General features: G+C 35.2%; 1 protein-coding gene across 1 annotated transcript in view; it reads left to right on the top strand.

Moving 5' to 3' along the window:
• CNGB3 (cyclic nucleotide gated channel subunit beta 3) overlaps positions 1-19367 on the top strand; it is a 245144-nt gene that overhangs the window by 181823 nt on the left and 43954 nt on the right. Inside the window, exons 13-15 of the mRNA XM_072734362.1 lie at positions 9239-9380; positions 13633-13792; positions 15028-15125. Coding sequence (XP_072590463.1) covers positions 9239-9380; positions 13633-13792; positions 15028-15125 — 400 coding nt within the window. The remainder of the gene's footprint in view (positions 1-9238; positions 9381-13632; positions 13793-15027; positions 15126-19367) is intronic.

Raw genomic sequence — 19367 nt, forward strand, 5'->3', positions numbered from 1 at the left:
GTGAAATTTCTGTTCATGTCTTTTTCCCATTTCATGGCTGGATTCTTTGATTCTTTGCTGTTGAGTTTAAGAAGTTCTTTATAGATCTTGGATACTAGCCCTTTATCTGATAGGTTATTTGCAAATATCTTCTCCCATTCTGTAAGTTGTATTTTAGTTTTATTGACTGTTTCTTTTGCTGTGCAGAAGCTTTTTATCTTAAGTCCCAATAGTTCATTTTGCTTTGGTTTCCTTTGCCTTCATAGATGTATCTTGCAAGAAGTTGCTGTAGCCAAGTTCAAAAAGGGTGTTGCCTATGTTCTCCTCTAGGATTTTGATGGATTCTTGACTCACATTTAGATCTTTCATCCATTTTGAGTTTATCTTTGTGTATGGTGCAAGAGAGTGGTCTAGTTTCATTCTTCTGCATGTGGATGTCCAATTTTCCTAGCACCATTTATTGGAGAGTGTCCTTTTCCCAGTGGATAGTCTTTCCTGCTTTGTTGAATATTAGTTGACCATAAAGTTGAGGGCCCATTTCTGGGTTCTCTATTCTGTTCCATTGATCTATGTGTCTGTTTTTGTGCCAGTGCCACCCTGTCTTGATGACCACAGCTTTGTAGTACAACTTGAAATCCGGCATTGTGATACCCCTGGCTCTGGTTTTCTTTATCAATATTCTCCTGGCTATTCAGGGTCTTTTCTGATTCCACACAAATCTTAAGATGATTTGTTCCAACTCTCTGAAGAAAGTCCATGGTATTTTGATAGGGATTGCATTGAATGTGTAAATTGCCCTGGGTAGCATTGACATTTTCACAATATGATTCTTCCAATCCAGGAGCATGGAATATTTTTCTGTCTCTTTGTGTCTTCCTCAATTTCTTTCAGAAGTGTTCTGTAGTTTTTAGGGTATAGATCCTTTACCTCTTTGGTTAGGTTTATTCCTAGGTATCTTATACTTTTGGGTGCAATTGTAAATGGGATGGACTCCTAATTTCTCTTTCTTCAGTCTCATTTTTAGTGTATAGAAATGCCACTGATTTCTGGGCATTGATTTTGTATCCTGCCACACTGCCAAATTGCTGTATGAGTTCTAGCAATCTTGGGATGCAGTCTTTTGGGTTTTCTAGGTACAGGATCATGTCATCTGCAAAGAGGGAGAGTTTGACTTCTTCTTTGCCAATTTTAATGCCTTTTATTTCTTTATGTTGCCTGATTGCTGAGGCTAGGACTTCTAGTAGTACTATGTTGAATAGCAGTGGTGAGAGTGGACATCCCTGTCGTGTTCCTGGTCTTAGGGGAAAGGCTCCCAGTGTTTCCCCATTGAGAATGATATTTGCTGTGGGCTTTTTAGATGGCTTTTAAGATGCTGAGGAATGTTCCCACTATCCCTACACTCTGAAGGTTTTGATCAGGAATGGATGCTGTATTTTGTCAAATGCTTTCTCTGCATCTATTGAGTGGATCATATGGTTCTTGTTTTTTCTCTTGCTGATATGATCAATCACACTGATTGTTTTACGAGTGTTAAACCAGCCTTGCATCCTGGGGATAAATCCCACTGGGTCATGGTGAATAATCTTCTTAATGTACTGTTGGATCCTATTGGCTAGTATCTTGTTGAGAATTTTTGCATCTGTGTTCATCAGGGATATTGGTCTATAATTCTCCTTTTTGGTGGGGTCTTTGTCTGGTTTTAGAATTAAGTTACTGCTGGCCTCATAAGATGAGTTTGGAAGTATTCTGTCCCTTTCTATTGTCTGGAACAGCTTTAGTAGAATAGGTATTGTTCCTTCTTTAAATGTTTGATAGAATTCCCCAGGGAAGTCATCTGGCCCTGGACTTTTGTGTCTTGGGAGGTTATTGATGACTGCTTCAATTTCCTCCCTGGTTATTGGCCTGTTCAGGTTTTCTATTTCTTCCTCTTCCAGTTTTGGTAGTTTGTGGCTTTTCAGAAGTATGTCCATTTCATCTAGATTGCCTAATTTATTGGTGTATAGCTGTTCATAATATGTTTTTAAAATCGTTTGTATTTCCTTGCTATTGGTTCTGATCTGTCCTTTTTCATTCATGATTCTATTAATTAGAGTCTTTTTTGTTTTTAATAAGGCTGGCTAATGGTTTATCTATCTTATTAATTCTTTCAAAGAACCAACTCCTGGTTTTGTTGATGTGTTCTTCAGTTCTTCTGGTCTCTATTTCATTGAGTTCTGCTCAAATCTTTATTAACTCTCTTCTTCTGCTCAGTATAGGTTGTATTTGCTACTCTTATTCCAGTTCCTTTAGGTGTGAGGTTAGCTTGTGTAGTTGAGTTTTTTCCAATTTTTTGAGGGATGCTTGTATTGTGATGTATTTCCCTCTTAGAACTGCTTTTGCTTTATCCCAAATATTTTGAATGGTTAAGACCTGATTTGTGACCCAGTATGTGGTCTATTCTGGAGAAAGTTCCGTGTGCACCTGAGAAGAATGTGTATTCAGTTGCGTTTGGATATAAAGTTCTGTAATATCTGTGAAATCCATCTGGTCCAGTGTATCTTTTAAAGCTCTTGTTTCTTTGGAGATGTTGTGCTTAGAAGATCTGTCGATTGTAGAAAGCACTACATTCAAGTCACCAAGTGTAAGTGTATTATTATCAAATATTCTTAACTTTGGTTATTAACTGATTGATATACTTGGCAGCTCCCACATTAGGGGCATAAATATTCACGATTGTTAGGTCCTCTTGTTGGATAGATCCTTAAGTATGATATAGTGTCCCTCTTCATCTCTTACTACAGTCTTTGTGATAAACTTTAATTTATCTGATAAAAGGATGGCTACCCCTGCTTTCTTTTGAGGACCATTTGAATGGTAAATCGTTCTCCAACCTTTAATTTTCAGGCTGGAAGTTATATGTATATGTAATACTTTACATATTATTAAATATTATATATTAATATTATATATTAATATTATATATAATATATAACATATAATATATTATAATATTATAATATATATTATATATATAATATATATATAATTATATATATAATAATATAATATAATATATTATAATATTATAATATATATTATAATATATAATATATTAATATATAATATTATATTAAATATTTATATATGTGTATATATATATATATATATATAAAACACTTCTTTATCCATCCATCAGTTGATGGACATTTGGGTTTAGCTATTGTTGATAATACTGCTATAAACATTGAGGTGCATGTGCCCCTTTGAATCAGTATTTTTGTAAAGTTTAGTTAAAAACCTATTAATGCAATTGCTAAATTGGAAGGTAGTTCTATATTTAACTTTTTGAGGAATCTCCATGCTGTTTTTCGGAGTGGCTGCACCAGTTTGCATTCCCACCAACAGTGAAAGAGGTTTCCCCTTTCTCTGCAACCAGGCCAACATCCATGGTTTCTGTATGTTAATTTTATCCATTCTGACAGGTGTGAGCTGCTATCTCACTGTAGTTGTGATCTTTATTTCCCTGATGATGAATGATGTTGAGCATCTTGTCTGTTGGCCATCTTGTCTGTTGGATATCTTCTTTGGAAAAAAACATCTATTCAGGTCTTCTGCCCATTTCTTAACTGGGCTATTTGCTTTTTGAGTGTCGAGTTTGATACTTTGTAGTATCAAACTACTACAATTTGTAGTATCAAATCAACTCTGTAGATTTTGGATATTAACCTTTTAACACATATGTCATTTTCAAATATCTTTTCCCATTCCAAAAGCTGTCTTTAAGTTTTGTTGATTGCTTGCAGAAGCTTTTTATAACAAGCTTGATATAATAGATAAAAATAGCACCTTGCACCCAAGAATTATAAACCACCAATTCTTTGTAATCACTCATGCAAAATTACAATAAGTGGTCATTTCCATGCCACGAGGCAAGTTTCAACACATTTTACAGCATTAGTTCCATACAGTGCACATTCTCTGATTATAAAGATAAGAATTTCTCCATGGCTCTGCTCTGCTCATTGAGACAGAAGAGTTCTCATTCAAAACCTAAGCTCCAATAATCCTACCACCAGCTGTTAGGGGCACAGTTGCTATTTTTACAAAGGAATTGCTTTTTCTGTATTTTTAATATATCTTTTATATATATTTAAGGAGCATTTTTATATATTTTTAAGATAATTTGCATATGAAAGTTAGTAATATGCTTACTTTTCCTCAAAGTTTTTAAATACCACCTTACATTACTATGTCTTTTCTATTACTTCATATTACCCTTTGTCTTCATAAACTGAAAGAGTGTTTTACTTAACCCTTGTGATGGTATCTGATAACCTATCAAGTGACGGTTGCTTATGAGATCACTGGACTTACATACTTTGCCCTCATTAAAACTAGGCAGCAAATTGTGAGCCATAAGTGGAGCATTGTGAATATTTAAAGTAAGAGTCAAATTTAATACTATTCCATTAATCCTCACCAGTATAACAATATCTAATCATTTTAATAGTAGACTAGGAGTCATTTTCATTTATTTTGAACAGATGGCATCCTTCATTCAATTGTAAAATTTGACAAAGAAGGAGAAGGCTTAGCTTAAAAGAAAATATAAGTGGTTAAAGTTATTTGGTACCCAGAAATATCCCCAAAATTCCTTTGTTCTTTGTACATATATACCACAGTTCACTTATTTACAGGCCTAAAGTTCCAGTGTCCACAAATGTCTTAACAAATCCCTAACCCCAATCCCTAATATATAGATCTTCAAAAGAGTAAAAAAAAAAAAAAAAGGCAAGCAAAGTTGTCATAGAAATTATGGCTTTTGACAGGGTGAGGAAGGAATCAAAATTACTATACCTTAGTGCTAGGGAAGTTTAGGATAACTTAGCCCCTTCAGTCCACACATGAAGATGATGAGACCAAGGTAGGTGAAGGTTTTTATTCAGGATCTCCTATACGTCAGTTCAGACACCGGCAGAAAAAAAGAGAGAAAGAGGGAGGAGGGAAGGAAGAGAGGAAAGGAGGAAGAAAAGAAAAAAGTCTTTACACTGACATGCACAGTATGTAAAAACTTTGGATGTAAAAAAAAACACACCAGAACAGCAAGAGTTCAGTGGACCAGAAAGGAGATGAAAGGCAGCTGGAAGCACAACAGGGAGGAGTGCAAGAAGATTTCACAGATGTGCTCACAGATGCAGTCTTCTTATGTTCTTATTTCAGTAAGTCAAGGTATGCATAACCATTCACTTATTCTTTCATATCATTCAACAAATATTATTATAGTTAGCAACTATGAAACAAGTGGAGTTGGAAGAAATGCAAAATGACAATCATTTTAGGAAAGGATCTGATAGTTTCTTTTACAATTAAACATACAACTTACATGTTGCATGTAAGTGATGAATCACTAGATTGTACACCTGAAACTAACGTTAACACTGTATATGACTAACTGGAATTTAAATAAAAAATTGGGGGGGAAAACCATATACCTTACAAACAAAAATTCAAGCCTAAATATTTACCCAAGAGAAATAAAAATATATGTCTATTAAAAACTTATATAAGTACATTCAGGAATGTTTATTCATAACAAGAAACTTGAGACAGCCTAGGTGTTCATACATAGGAGAATAAACAAACTGCTATATTCATGAAATGAATTCTACTCTGCTATAAAAAAGCAAAAACTGTTGATAGACACAACATGAATAAATTTCAAAATCATTATTCTGAGTGAAAGACATCATACAGAAAAGTGTGCATATGGTATGATTTCATTTATGTGAAATTCTAAAACAGGCAAAACTCATCTCTGGTATAAAACATTAGAATAGTTGTTGCCTCTGAGAAAAGGAATGAGGGAACTTTCTGGAGAGATGGAAATGTCCTTTATCTTGGTAGGCATTTGGGTTACACAGATATATACATTTGTCAAAATTCATCAAATTATATACTTAAGATTTGTGCTCTTATTTTATTTTCAAAATTTAAAAATAATTCTATATAAATATTGAGCTCTGGTTAATATATTTATTCTGAAGCACTGTATTTAGAAGGAAATGCCTTGCTGTCTGCAAATTACTTTGAAATGCATCCAAAAAATAAGATGAAAAAGAAAATAAGATGGATTGCTGAGTGGAAAATTAGAGGAATGTGTTGACAAAATAGGTAGAGTAAAATGTTCATAGTAGAATATAGTTGTTTACTATAAAAGGTGGTGTTCACTATAAAATTCTTTCAGTTCTTCTGTTTGAGGTTTTTTATAACAAAATGTTGAGGGGAAAGTTTCATGTAATGTTTGTTTTACGGGAGAATTTCTATTTTCACATTAACTGTCTTTTTTTTTAATTTTTATTTATTTATGATAGTCACAGAGAGAGAGAGAGGCAGAGACATAGGCAGAGGGAGAAGCAGGCTCCATGCACCGGGAGCCTGATGTGGGATTCCATCCCGGGTCTCCAGGATCGCGCCCTGGGCCAAAGGCAAGCGCCAAACCACTGTGCCACCCAGGGATCCCGTTTGTTTTTTTTTTTTTTTAATTTTTATTTATTTATGATAGTCACAGAGAGAGACATTAACTGTCTTTTATGATTTTATGTCAAATTCTGTCTTACTGCTCTAGCTTGGAACTGTATATATACAGCCTGTTAGATAGTCATATATTAAATCAGCCAGATAGAATCTCCTTGAAAAGATCTATCTGTTTAGCATGTTAATATTAGAGGTGGACACACTTGACTAATTAAGCTAATCCTAGAAAAATCAATAAGATGCCATCTAATTAAATTACAAATCTTACCTTTGGTTGTGTATGCCTGAGTGTATAAGACATGATCGAGAAAAGATCCAAAAATAAACCTCAAAGCATGAGGGCAGAAAACTTCCAATTAACATAGAGGACCATTTTGTACACACAAAAAAATAGTTCAAGGCTAACCTTTCAGATTTGGAAAATCAATGCTTATGTTTCACATTTGATTGTTATTTTTTAACATCCATAAATAATTAAATGAAAGAAAGAAGTTCATATTTATTCCTGCTAACACTGCAGTGACTTTGAAGGGGACAGTAATCCCAACCATTTGTAATGGAATTGGCTATGTAGGGAAAGACTCTAGTCCCTGTCCCACTCTTGGGTAGGATTGGGTTCAATATATTTCCTTAATTTAAAGAGACCCACAGGTCCTAGGCCTGTGGCCAAACTAAATCAGGTAATAGGAAATTATAAATTGGAATTTAAAAAGTTAAAATGCAATCCATAAAATTAATTCTATACTCCTTCAAGGTGGTTCTCTTTGACATCCAGTTCACTATAATATTAGCAAGTCCAAAGAAATCTGCTTTACAGAGTGGTAATATTTTTATTCTCTTGGCACAGTGGTTTCAAACTTTCCCAAAGAATTAATTATTTTTCTGTTCCTATATCAACCAGGTTAAAAAAAAAAAACTCACATCCTTCAAAAGGTATTGAATTTCAAAATGAGTGATTTCTTTTTAGATTTGTTTTTGAATATTGACTTTAACTGCAGTTTGATTCTTTGTAAACCTCCAACTGCCTACTGTTTGAAGATCTGAAAACTGTAAACTTTTTCACGAAAAAAGACCACCCTTAGTCAAAGACTAATATACAATTGCTTGAAGTGCAAATATTTATGTGGCACACCTAGACAAGAAATGAAAGGCAGATTAGAGCCAAAATTCTGTAAAATGTACTGTTTTTCTGTGTCTATCCTAGAAACTAGAATTTCTAGTTGGAACCCACTATTGTTGTCTTCCTGCAACAATATATGGAGATACAGTGTATATACAGCACACTTTTTTAAGGATTCAGTGGGAATGCCTGATTCAGACCATGTTATCAGAGCTATATGAAATATGTCAAGTAGTATATCTAATCATACACAAAAACTATGGTAAATATACTATGAGGTTATAATACCACCTTTCATTCCCACCTCACTAGGGACACCATGAAGCCCTTAGCCAAATGTAGATACATGAATCCTATATATTCTGTCCTAATCTTTATCGTATTATTTTTTTGCTGCCTTGATTTCTAATTCTCTTCCTATCTGGGCTATAATGACCTCAGTCTCTCTACTTAGAGTTGTTCAAGTTAAGTACAGAATCGTTATCAAGTATATTTCTAAACTTGATTATTATATTAATCAAGTATATTGTTATTATACCTGATTTTCTTCAATACTAAATTTCTGGATAAATTACCTATTATACCCAAGAGAAATTTCCATTTTAAGATTGAGCTCGGTATGCCTTTGTCTTTGTTATGGTTATATATTTAATAATTTAATGAGATGTGAGTAGAAAAGAGAGAGGAGGAATATATCTACTGTATTTTCTATCAGTAAAAACAATTGTATCTAAACTATAAAGGCTCTCCAATCTTTATAAATATCCTTTATCTCACAAATCACTAGTGTGGTAGTTTAAAGATGCCCTCAAATTCTTTGCTGCCCCTCTCACTGTAAGGATTCTGTAAAAAATACTGCTATCCTTTCCCTCACCTCTGTAACAAAAGATTAAGACATTATGGAACTTCTGAATTCTAAGAAATCTTATAGCTACTATCTGAGCTACTATAGCCACCATGTAAGAAGCCCATCTACCCTGAGACTGCCATGCTATGAGGAAGCTTAAGTTAGTCATATTGAGAGGCTGCTGGAAAAGAGGATACCCAGCCAGCCCCAGCCATTCCAAGCATTACAGCTGAGGCTCAGACATGTAAGAGGAGACACTTTGGGCATGCCTAACAGTCATAATGTGCAGAACAGAAGAACCCAGTCAACAGTTAGAATCAAGGCACAGACATTTGGCCTCAATAAGTCTGCCCAGCTATCTCCAGACATTCAAGTCATCCCAGCTAAGGGTCCACTTATCATGCAGCATAGATAAGCCATCTCTGCTGGACTTTACATAACTACCCAACCCACAAATTTATGAGCCTTAATAAAATAGGGCTTATAAAATAAAATATAAAATAGTTTTATACCACTAAATTTGGGGACAATTTATTTTGCAGCAAGAGATAAGCTAAAACAGCTAATAAACACCCTCCATGCAGCTAGTTGTTTAGTCATTTCACAACATTTATCAATAAGTTTATGTTAGTACACATGGTATTGCTAATGTTTCTTATAGAAAGAAAATCATGATTAGGAGGAAATGTGTTATAATTTAGTAGTAATCTATACTCCCAAGCATAGTGGTATTTTAATGTAATAGTAAAAAGCAAAATGTATATATTTTCTTTTCACAGGTATCTAAGATGTTATTATTGGGCTGTTCGAACTTTAATTACCATTGGGGGCCTTCCAGAACCACAAACATCATTTGAAATTGTTTTTCAACTGTTGAATTTTTTTTCTGGAGTTTTTGTGTTCTCCAGCTTAATTGGTCAGGTAAATGGAGGTGTGAATCCCTAGATACATAATGCTATTTTTGAAAGGCTAATGTCTATAAATTTGCAGAAGAAAAATCAAAATACATCTAATGCTTTCCTTTTTTTTTACTGACATTTCATCTTTTTTAATGAAGTGGAGGAGGATGTGAATGAGCCAACATTGCTTTCAATTTTTAAACTGTTAAATCTATCAGAAGACCTATCCACAATGAGTGTCAGATTAGACTCAGAAAAAGTCAAGTTTCTAAATTGACTTCTTAGAATTTCCTGAAAAACCTTTAAAATCTCCCTTCTTTAATTAAACTTCAAATATTGTCATAAAATCCCTAGATTAAAATCAACTTCGGAGGTCATTTAGACCAGAGGCTACCAAATGCCATCTAAATCAATTTAATTAATAAGACATTGGTTCATAAATGTTTATTATGGCATCTCTTTGTCCTTTTTCCTCAAGAAGTCACAGTCTAGTAATAAAGTAAAACAATTGCAAATAACTATTACAAGGTAGTTGACATTTGCAAGGCATAAGGCCCAGTATTTTTGTGAATTCCCAGATTCACGAGAACTAAAAAGCTGGGCAGCATAGCATTATTAGAAGGTATACTTCCTTGGAAGGTACTTCACCTATCATATTTTGAGAACAAAAAAAGTCATAATGAGATTCTTATCCTGGGTAAAGAGACAAAATCATAAAATGACTATTCCTACTGATAAATCATTAGTTCTCACCACATTCACTGTGGTATGAATAAATCTCATTCTTTAACAAAATGTAGCAATAAAAATAATTTTTTATAACATTTGAAGCTGACCATAAATAGTCAAAACTCAAATCCTACATCCTTGAATATCAGCACCTGCTATCCTTGGTAAGTACCAAAGGAAAGTTTGAAAGTTCTATATTAGTTCAGAATAGGGAAGCTTCCCAGGAGAAGAATGCATTTCAACATCTTAAAAAAAGAGATAGGATTCAATAGTTATAGACAGATAGTCCAATCAATCAGAAACAGTGTGTGAAGGATGGCAATGATAAAGCACAGTGTGCTTGAGGAAATAAAGTACCAGTATGACTAAAGCGAAGGATGCTTGTAAATAGGTTAGAGATGTATGTAAGGACAAAATATTTTAAGGGATCTGAATGTTAAAGATGTTGAACTTTATCTGAAAGTCAGCCAAGGGGTAATTTTGAACAGAGATTCAGGAAGATTAATCAAAATATAGTATGAATTGGAGGAGGTGATACTGTCTTTAAAAGTAGGTTTTATTATGGGGAGCCTGAGTAGCTCAATCGGTTAAGTGTCCAACTCTTAATTTCAGCCGAGGTCCTGATCTCAGCATCATGAGATCAAGCCCCATATTGGGGGCTCTGTGTTCACTGCAGAGTCTGCTGGAGACTCTCCCTCTGCCCATTCCTATGGCTCTCTTGAGTGCACAATCTCTCACTGTCAAATAAATACATCTTTAAAAAATAAAATAAGGTATTATTTAGGTATGATGAGACCAACAAATCAGGAGACATTTGGCATTGAAAAGATAGTTACACAAACAGATCCAAAAGGAAGGGTCACAACATGCCAAGGAGGCCACATGGGGAAAGCACCAGGTGAAGGACAAGTGAAGTGGGGTTAGAAGATTTAGAATTGGCTAGTTTGGGTAATTTTAGTAGGTTCTGAGGGTGTAGGGACTCTCTCTAGTTGGCTGGTATTTGGCTCTGGAGTGGCTAGGTGGATCAGGTGGATAGTAGCCTGGAATATGAGAGTCCAATAAAGAAGGCTGTTAGGAGTATGATCTCTGGATTGGTTACTTTGCCTATGAAAGCTGCATTCCCAGTGGAGTTGTTTGCTATCTCTTAGGAATTAGCTAACTCTGGGAGGGATAGTACCAGATATCAAAGCATCAAAATACAGAAATTTTTAAAAATATATGGTTAATACAGATATATAGGGATATGGCAACTCCAGCGGGAGCATAATAATAGAGTGGAGAGAGAGACTGTAAAGGAAACTCTAGAAAATATTTAGGTTTGCGAAAAACACAGAAGCAGTTAAAAACTGTAAGTATAAAATATAATCTTAATGGCTTATTCATTGCATCAACAATGATTGAAAATGAAAAGCTGGTTTAGAGAGAAATGCAATTAATTTGAACATAAATAGCAAAAATCATATTGTCTCATAGTTTCTTATAAAAATCTGTGTGAGGTACCCACATCCCCTTCAATGTTGTCTCACTTTTATAGATGAGGCAGCTCCAGTTTAAAGACATTAAGAGGCATCCTCAATTCCTACATGTAATTCACACAGTTGTATGATACAGCCATGTAATATTGATAGTAATAGTAAAATCTAACATGTATTTAGCATTTACTATATCCAAGGTAATGTCTACAGGATTTAAAAATGGTATCTAGCTCCAGTTCAATTTTCTTGCTGTTCAGAATGTAGTCTTTAGACTAATAGCAAAAGTGTCACTTGGGAAATTCAGATTTCAGTCCTCACCCCAGAACTGTGGAGTAGAATCTGCAATTTAACAAGATCCTCAGGTAATTTATATGCACATGAAAGTTTGAGAAGTGTTGCTTTATACACCACACCACATCTTCCTTTGCACTGAATTTGAGGTTTCTGTTGAAACCTCAAATATCAAGCCACGGAAAATATAGTACTATAGCCTCTCCCCACCACAAAAAAAAAAAAAAAAAGATTGAGACAGAATATACACTCTCGTAGTGAATACAAGATGCTGAGGAAAACAGTTGAAAACAAGAGAGGGACTGGGACACGATCTCCACTATTCAAAATTCCCACATGAATCATGCCGAGAACTACACCCTGGACCTGATCCTCACATTTTAACTTCAATATTCTATTCTATGATACAACTATTAAGAGACTGACATTTTCTTCCCCTGATTTGGAACACATCGTGGAACACATGTCCTCTTCATCTATGCTGCTAAAACCTAGTGTTGCTGAAGGATAGCACTTAAACCACTCAGATTACTGTCACTAAATTCTGAGCCCTCAATGTTGATCAATAATGCTCTTAATTATCCTTGGCTCCCAAATGAAAACTCTATTAAATCTCCCAACCAACCCCTAATATTCCAAGTATCATGGCCTTAGGTGACTTGGCAATGTTTTCCATCAGTCAAGAATGGCTTGTAAAAAGGAGATCTAGTAACTGAGGTTGTCAAAGGATATTTGGAATAGCTCCCAAGGAGTAAGTCAGGGACTGAAATAAATGTATCTGCATAGCTCCTCAACAGATACTTTGGATGAGAAGAAAAACCTATTGACTCTAAAAATACAAACCGAGGAAGGCACCACAATAAAAGAGCCATCTGAGGTAGACCTCAAAGAATGAGTAGTTTTTCCATAAGCAAAAAAGACTCAGCTACTAGAATGAATGAGCAAAGTCTCAAGAATGTAAAAGTGAGACTCTGGTTTTCCTCTGTATTATAAACCCACGGTCAAAGCAAATTTACAACCACTTGCTTCCCTCTATGTGAGAGGAAGAGTCAAGCTATATATCTTTTTTGTGCTGAGACCTTAAAGATCAGCTTTTAACCTAGAGTGGGTTTTTATGGCTGAGTTATAAACATCCAAGAACTAAAACCTGACAGTTCCTTAAGTTTTGTCACAGCAGTAGATGATGCTTCAGTAATTTCAGCACATTTCAACTTCTGCTGAATACTGTGCCTTAAGCATGATGAGATTTGATTTTATCTGTCTAAACAACACTAAGGGAAGTACAGAGGTTGCAATTTCATGATGAATTGAGTCTATATAGCCAACCACACTGGATAATCTATGAAGGATGCTTTCAAAGTGAGACTCACAAAAATGGACTAGCCTTTCTGCCAGGTAATTGCTCAACTTTCTTTGTACATCCCTTGAATAAGCACAAGCTGTATAATTTTTAAAATACCAACTAACATCTTCACAGTAATAAACAAGTTTGCAAAGACGATTGTGTGCAGTCACATGCATTATGTGACTGAACCCTCACAAAAACTTCACATGGTAAATAAGACAGGTCCTATTGTCCTTATAGGGTCAGAAGGAGGATATGATTTACCAATTGTTTTATGTAAATGGTTGAAATTAAGACTCAATATCAGTGTGTTAAAAATCAAGTAGTGCATTAGAATAGAATGTATCTAGTAAAAACTCTTAATTAAACTGGGCTTTCAGTAACTCTTCCAATTCCTCCTGCCGGGTGTGGAGTGACTATATTTGTGGTTTTAGATGCAAGATGTAATTGGGGCAGCCACAGCCAATCAGAACAACTTCCGAATCAGCATGGATCATACCATTTCCTACATGAACACTTATTCCATTCCTAAGAATGTGCAGAATCGGGTTCGGACTTGGTATGAATATACATGGGACTCTCAAAGAATGCTAGGTAAGCAAGGCAAATTATCAATTGAATCCCTATAGCAGGTCCATATAATGAAAATCTTCTATAAGTTAGAAGCAGAGACTGATTGGAATTGAACAAAAAATTAGAAAACAACTAAATGATCCTTAGAACATTAATTTATTTAATACCATGAGATTTTTTTTCTTAAATATCCAGACATAACTTACCAGTTATGCAAATCCTGGAAAAGCATCCACAGCTATTCCTGAGGAATAGCTATTGACAGCTGTTCCTGTTAAGTGAGGAAGAACAGCAAAAGGAGCAGTAACAGTTTCCCTCATTCTTTCTAACTGTAGATACTGCTCCAACTCCTTAGTTTAAGAGGGAACAAGGAACTATGTTTTTATAGAAAGGATTTTCATATTTAGAATCAATATTGGAATCAAAATAAGGATATAATGTGTCAATTATTTTTTTCTAAATGGATGTAAGAAAACATCAAAAATAATCAACTCTCAGAAAATGTACCATACTAGAGACTAAGAATGGACGGGTTTGTTTATGGAATATTTTATCAGCCTGAAGGCCCATCATTTAATTCACATACAGAAAAATCTTTAATGTATTCACATTCTTCATTGAGTTAATAAGTAAGGAATGGCAATAATTTGAATTTACTCACACTTTTCTTTTTAGATTCCATTCCCAACTAAGCCATCTACCAACTATGTGCAATTGAACAAGTCACTTACAACCTCTCTGAGCTTCAGTTCTCTTTTTGTTTCTTCTTTCTGAAATTAAGGAATGAGATCACTTACCCTTAGTGTTCTCACGAGGGTCAAATAAGATAGTGACAGAGTTCGGTAAGCTTTCAAATGCCGCATGGTACTCATTATAATTTGTCAACCCCAGGATGTTAGGGCTGAAATCCACAGAATCCAAAGACAAAAATTAGATCCTTATTCCATCAAGGTCATTCGCTAGCCATTGTCCAGTTGATTACTAAACTTTAGATCTGAAGTGTCAGTAAACAGTGTTCTGAAACTATTCGGAACTACTATCTCATCAATAGTTAAAATCCTTTTCTCCATAAGAGTGATAGTGTGATTGTGATACATATGTATGTCCAACAGAATTAATAAAAATACAGAATTCGATGCAGCTATTTATAAAAAGAGTTGGCATTTTGTTTCCTTAATTTTTAAAATTTTTCTTACACTTTGGTGATTTTTTAAGTTAATTATTCTGCTTGTGGGTTCATGTTTGTCTTTGCAAAGATGAGTCTGATCTGCTCTGCACCCTGCCTGTCACCATGCAGTTAGCCCTCACTGTGGATGTGAACCTCAGCATCATCAGCAAAGTCGAGTTGTTCAAGGTGAGTGTTTTTACAATAAAAAGAAAAACACCATATCAGTTTCTCTGTAAAGCCTAAGCTCTTGCTGTATATGGCATTTATTATTTTTATTGCCTTATGTTTTAACAAAATCAACAACATAGAATTTATGTGGAGTTAGAGTCAAATAAACTGTGGGTCTCTCTTCAGCAGATGACTTATTCTTTAGAAGCCATTCTCTCTAATTGGTGTCAGAAAATAGTTCTTCAGGCTCTTCTTGAATTAATTTAAATGTAATTACGCTCTACAGTTTTATGTCTTTCCTACTATGCACGCCATTTCCCATTTGTGAATGTACCTTGGCAATGCATGACAAACCCAAATTAGCTCTGGATTGGCCTGACAATCAGAGAATTGTGCCTAAGCATGTCTTCTATTACTAATGTTTTGGATTTAGAAGTTTTAGATGGCCAGAGTCAAATTTAGAGGCTTTTTTTGTTGTTGTTAGAAAAAAATGCATAACAAAGAAATTTTTTACTTTTTGAATATTTTTATTTTTACCACCTTCATCTCTTCTTAATGCATTATACTGCATGTAAGTTTTTTCATTAACATTTAATTTTGTGTAGCATTCACTGATTCATCTATTTAATTATCTGTTCATTCTATTCATTCAATAGATATTTATTACGTTCCTATTATGTTTCAGGCATCATTTTAGCCACTGGGGATACAACAATTAAAAACAAATACTTGCACACACAGAGCTTAAATCACAAAAGAGGGGGATAAAAAATATATGTTTGGAGGTGATATTGCTATGAACAAAATTAAATATTAGGCTAAGGAGGATGTGAATAGTACTGGTCAAAAAAGGCTGCGCTAATGAAGTGCAACTGAGTGTTTAAGCAAAGGACTGTAAGATGCAAGGAAGTGAGCCATGAAGATATTGGGGAAGGGAAGGGAGGGCTGGGCAAAAGGGCGATATTACAGTAGGATAGACAAGATGAAGCACTGAGCCAGGAATATTCTAAAGAGGGTAGAATAGCTGAAGCAAAGGTAGAGTGATGGAAAGCAAGAATAGTCAGAGGACAGTAAAAGAAAGGGAGGCTGGGGCACCAGACTGGCTCAGTCATTTGAGCTTCTGACTCTTGATTTCAGCTCAGATCCTGATTGCAAAGTCTTGAGACCAAGCCCTGCATCAGGCTCGGTGCTCAGCAAGAGTTATCTTGTCCCTTTCCCTCCCCTTCTGTCCCTACTCTTGCTCACAAATACTCACTCCCATACTCTGTCCCTCTCTCTCTAAAATAAATTTTAAAAAAGAAGAAAGAGAAAAAGAAAGAAAGAAAGAAAGAAAGAAAGAAAGAAAGAAAGAAAGAAAGAAAGAAAGAAAGGGAGACTGGGACACCTGGGTGGCTCAGTTGGGTAAGTGTCAGACTCTTGATATCAGCTCATATGTCAATCTCAAGGTTGTGAGTTCAAGTCTGAGCATGGAGCCTATGAAGGGAAGAAAAAAAAGAAAAAAAAAAGAAAGAGGAAAGGAAGGAAGGAAAAAAGAGAAAGAAAGAAGCTAGGCAGGGGGCAAACTAATGGAGGATCTTGGAAGCTGTAGGACAGACCCTGGATTGCACTGTCAGATGCAAAACACCAGTGAAGATCTTGAGCAGAAGTTGGCCTGTTTAAGATCAGTTTGAAGGGGGATCCCTGAGTGGTGCAGCGGTTTGGCGCCTGCCTTTGGCCCGGGGTGCGATCCTGGAGACCTGGGATCGAATCCCACATCGGGCTCCCGGTGCATGGAGCCTGCTTCTCCCTCTGCCTGTGTCTCTGCCTCTCTCTCTTTCTCTCTCTGTAACTATCATAAATAAATAAATTTTTTAAAAATTTTTAAAAAAAAGATCAGTTTGAAGGGATCATACCTCCAATAGTATGGAGAATGGACCGTGGAAGCAAATGTGAACAGCAGGGAGACCAAATAGTGGTTACTGCAACCATCCATAGAAGAGATGATCATGACCAGACTCAGAGTAATAGGAGCAAAGTTGTTAAGAAGTGGCCAAATATTGGATATATTTAAAGGAAGAGGCTAAAGTTTTTGTTGTTGATTGTGTGAAGGAAGAGAGAGAGAGAGAGACAGAGAGAGAGAGACAGAGAGAAAGGAATCAAAGCTGACTCCCTGGATTTAAGCCTGAGGAACAGGAAGAACAAAGATAACATTTGCAAAATAAGAAGTTTTAGATTAAGTGTAGGGTGAGAGGGGTAAAAACAGACTCTGTTTTTGGATATGTTCATTTGAGGTGAGAGACCTCCAGATTAAATGTCATGTAAGCAGTTTGATGAATAAATCTGAATTCAGGGGAGATGTCCAAGCTGGAGAAATAAATTTAGGTATATTAACAGACTGATGTATTTTAAGCCCTGGGACTGGATCCCCTAGGATGGAAATGTAGACAGAAAAGAAATGTCATCCAGACAGAAAGATACACCTTGAAAATACATAATCAACACCATTGAGGACAAGATGAAAAAGCAGAAGCTATTTGAGAAAATGGTTAGGCGCTATCATTCCCAGTATTAGGTTCACCCCTGGTTCCATCTGATACTAGTGTTAGGTCAGTAACCTAGGACTCTTTCTTGATATATCCTGTTATAGATTTCCAACCAGATTTTGATGAAGACATAAACCATATGATTTTCAAATTGGCAGATGGCAAACAAAGTAAAAAGGAACAGTTTTTAAATGTGTTAGATTACAAAACTTAAAAATAACTGAATAAACAATAAGTAAAGTCAAGATTAATTTCAACAGCATAAAAGCAAATTTCTAAACTTAGGTCTAAAATTGAAATATTGCAAATACAAAGAGTCACAGTTTTTTTTAATACCTGAATGTTTTTGATGACTTCAAGCTCTATATGAATAAACAGTTATGTATTATAATGCCCTAAATTTTAACATAATTTGGTTTTCTTGGTTATTTCAAATACATCTGGATTAACATATCACATGTTTTTTTTTTTTTTTTTGGTCTTGCTAAGGAAATTACAGTGTATGCATTTGTCAAAATTGATACAACTTCTCTTAAAATATATATTTTTTACTTCATATAAATTATTCTTCCACTTAGAAAAGAATGGCATCAAAAGAAAACGTGTAGATGTTAAGGATATTTGGTTATGGGAAAAAAATTCAAGAGGAGCAGAAGTTCATAAATTAAAGTTGGTTATATGGGGAAGGAATGAGACTTACTCTGTATTGTCCAGCAAAATAACATTCAACTATAAACCCCATTTGTGACCTGGAGACTCTCTACACAAGTAAAACCTCCTAGAGAACAAGGTTTGGTTCTAACAGTCTTGATACTCACTAGACACAGCACACTTTTAGACATAGGATAGCTGCTTAGGAAAGAAGGGAGGGAGGGGAGCATAGGGAAGAGGAATGAAGGGGAGAGGAAAGTAGAGAGGGGAAGATACACTGGGTCAACTCCTAGAGATTATATGAAAGTAGTCTTCTAATTGGAAAGTAATTCCTAATTTCTAGTGGGAGTCCCACTAGAAGCTTCGGTGAAGTAGAAGCATAATGGAATAGTGTACAGAGTTTTCTGATCTATCAGGGAGACTGGGAGAGAAATCCCACCATTATTTATAGCAGGTTCAACTAGATAAACGGTTTTCTTTTTTTTTTTAAGATTTTTATTTATTTATTCATGAAAGAGAGGCAGAGACATAGTCAGAGAGGGAGAAGCAGGTTCCCCACAGGGAGCCTGATGCTGGACCGACCCCAGGAACCTGGGAATCATGACGTGAGCCAAAGGCAGATGCCCAACCACTTAGCCACCCAGACGCCCCAGATAAATGGTGTTCAAACTGCACATTGTAATCCATTAGAGGGGGTCATGAGTTCAATTAAGTAGGTTACAACCAGCACATAAAATAGAAGAGAAAATATCAGAGTACCTCACACTTACAAGGGTAGGTATCATATTATGAAAAGTTTGTTTCTATTATTTATTTTTAAATGCACATATACATATTTATGTGTGTACTGAGCTCTGTAAATACCTGTGTTACTACAGGGCATGGTCAAAAAAAGTATGAAAACCACAAATCTAAATTATTTTCACAGTATTTTTTAAATGTTATAAAACTCTCTGTACCTTAATGACAGCTTAATTGAAAATAAAGAACAACAATTGGTTCTCTTAAAAAAAAAAAGCTTTAAATTATATACCAATGATTTTATGGGATTATCTCTAATTTGGGAAGTTATCAGTTTTGAGCCTCA

The sequence above is a fragment of the Vulpes vulpes genome, chromosome 13 (genome assembly GCF_048418805.1).
Source record: "Vulpes vulpes isolate BD-2025 chromosome 13, VulVul3, whole genome shotgun sequence".
In the NCBI taxonomy this organism is placed as follows: Eukaryota; Metazoa; Chordata; class Mammalia; order Carnivora; family Canidae; genus Vulpes; species Vulpes vulpes.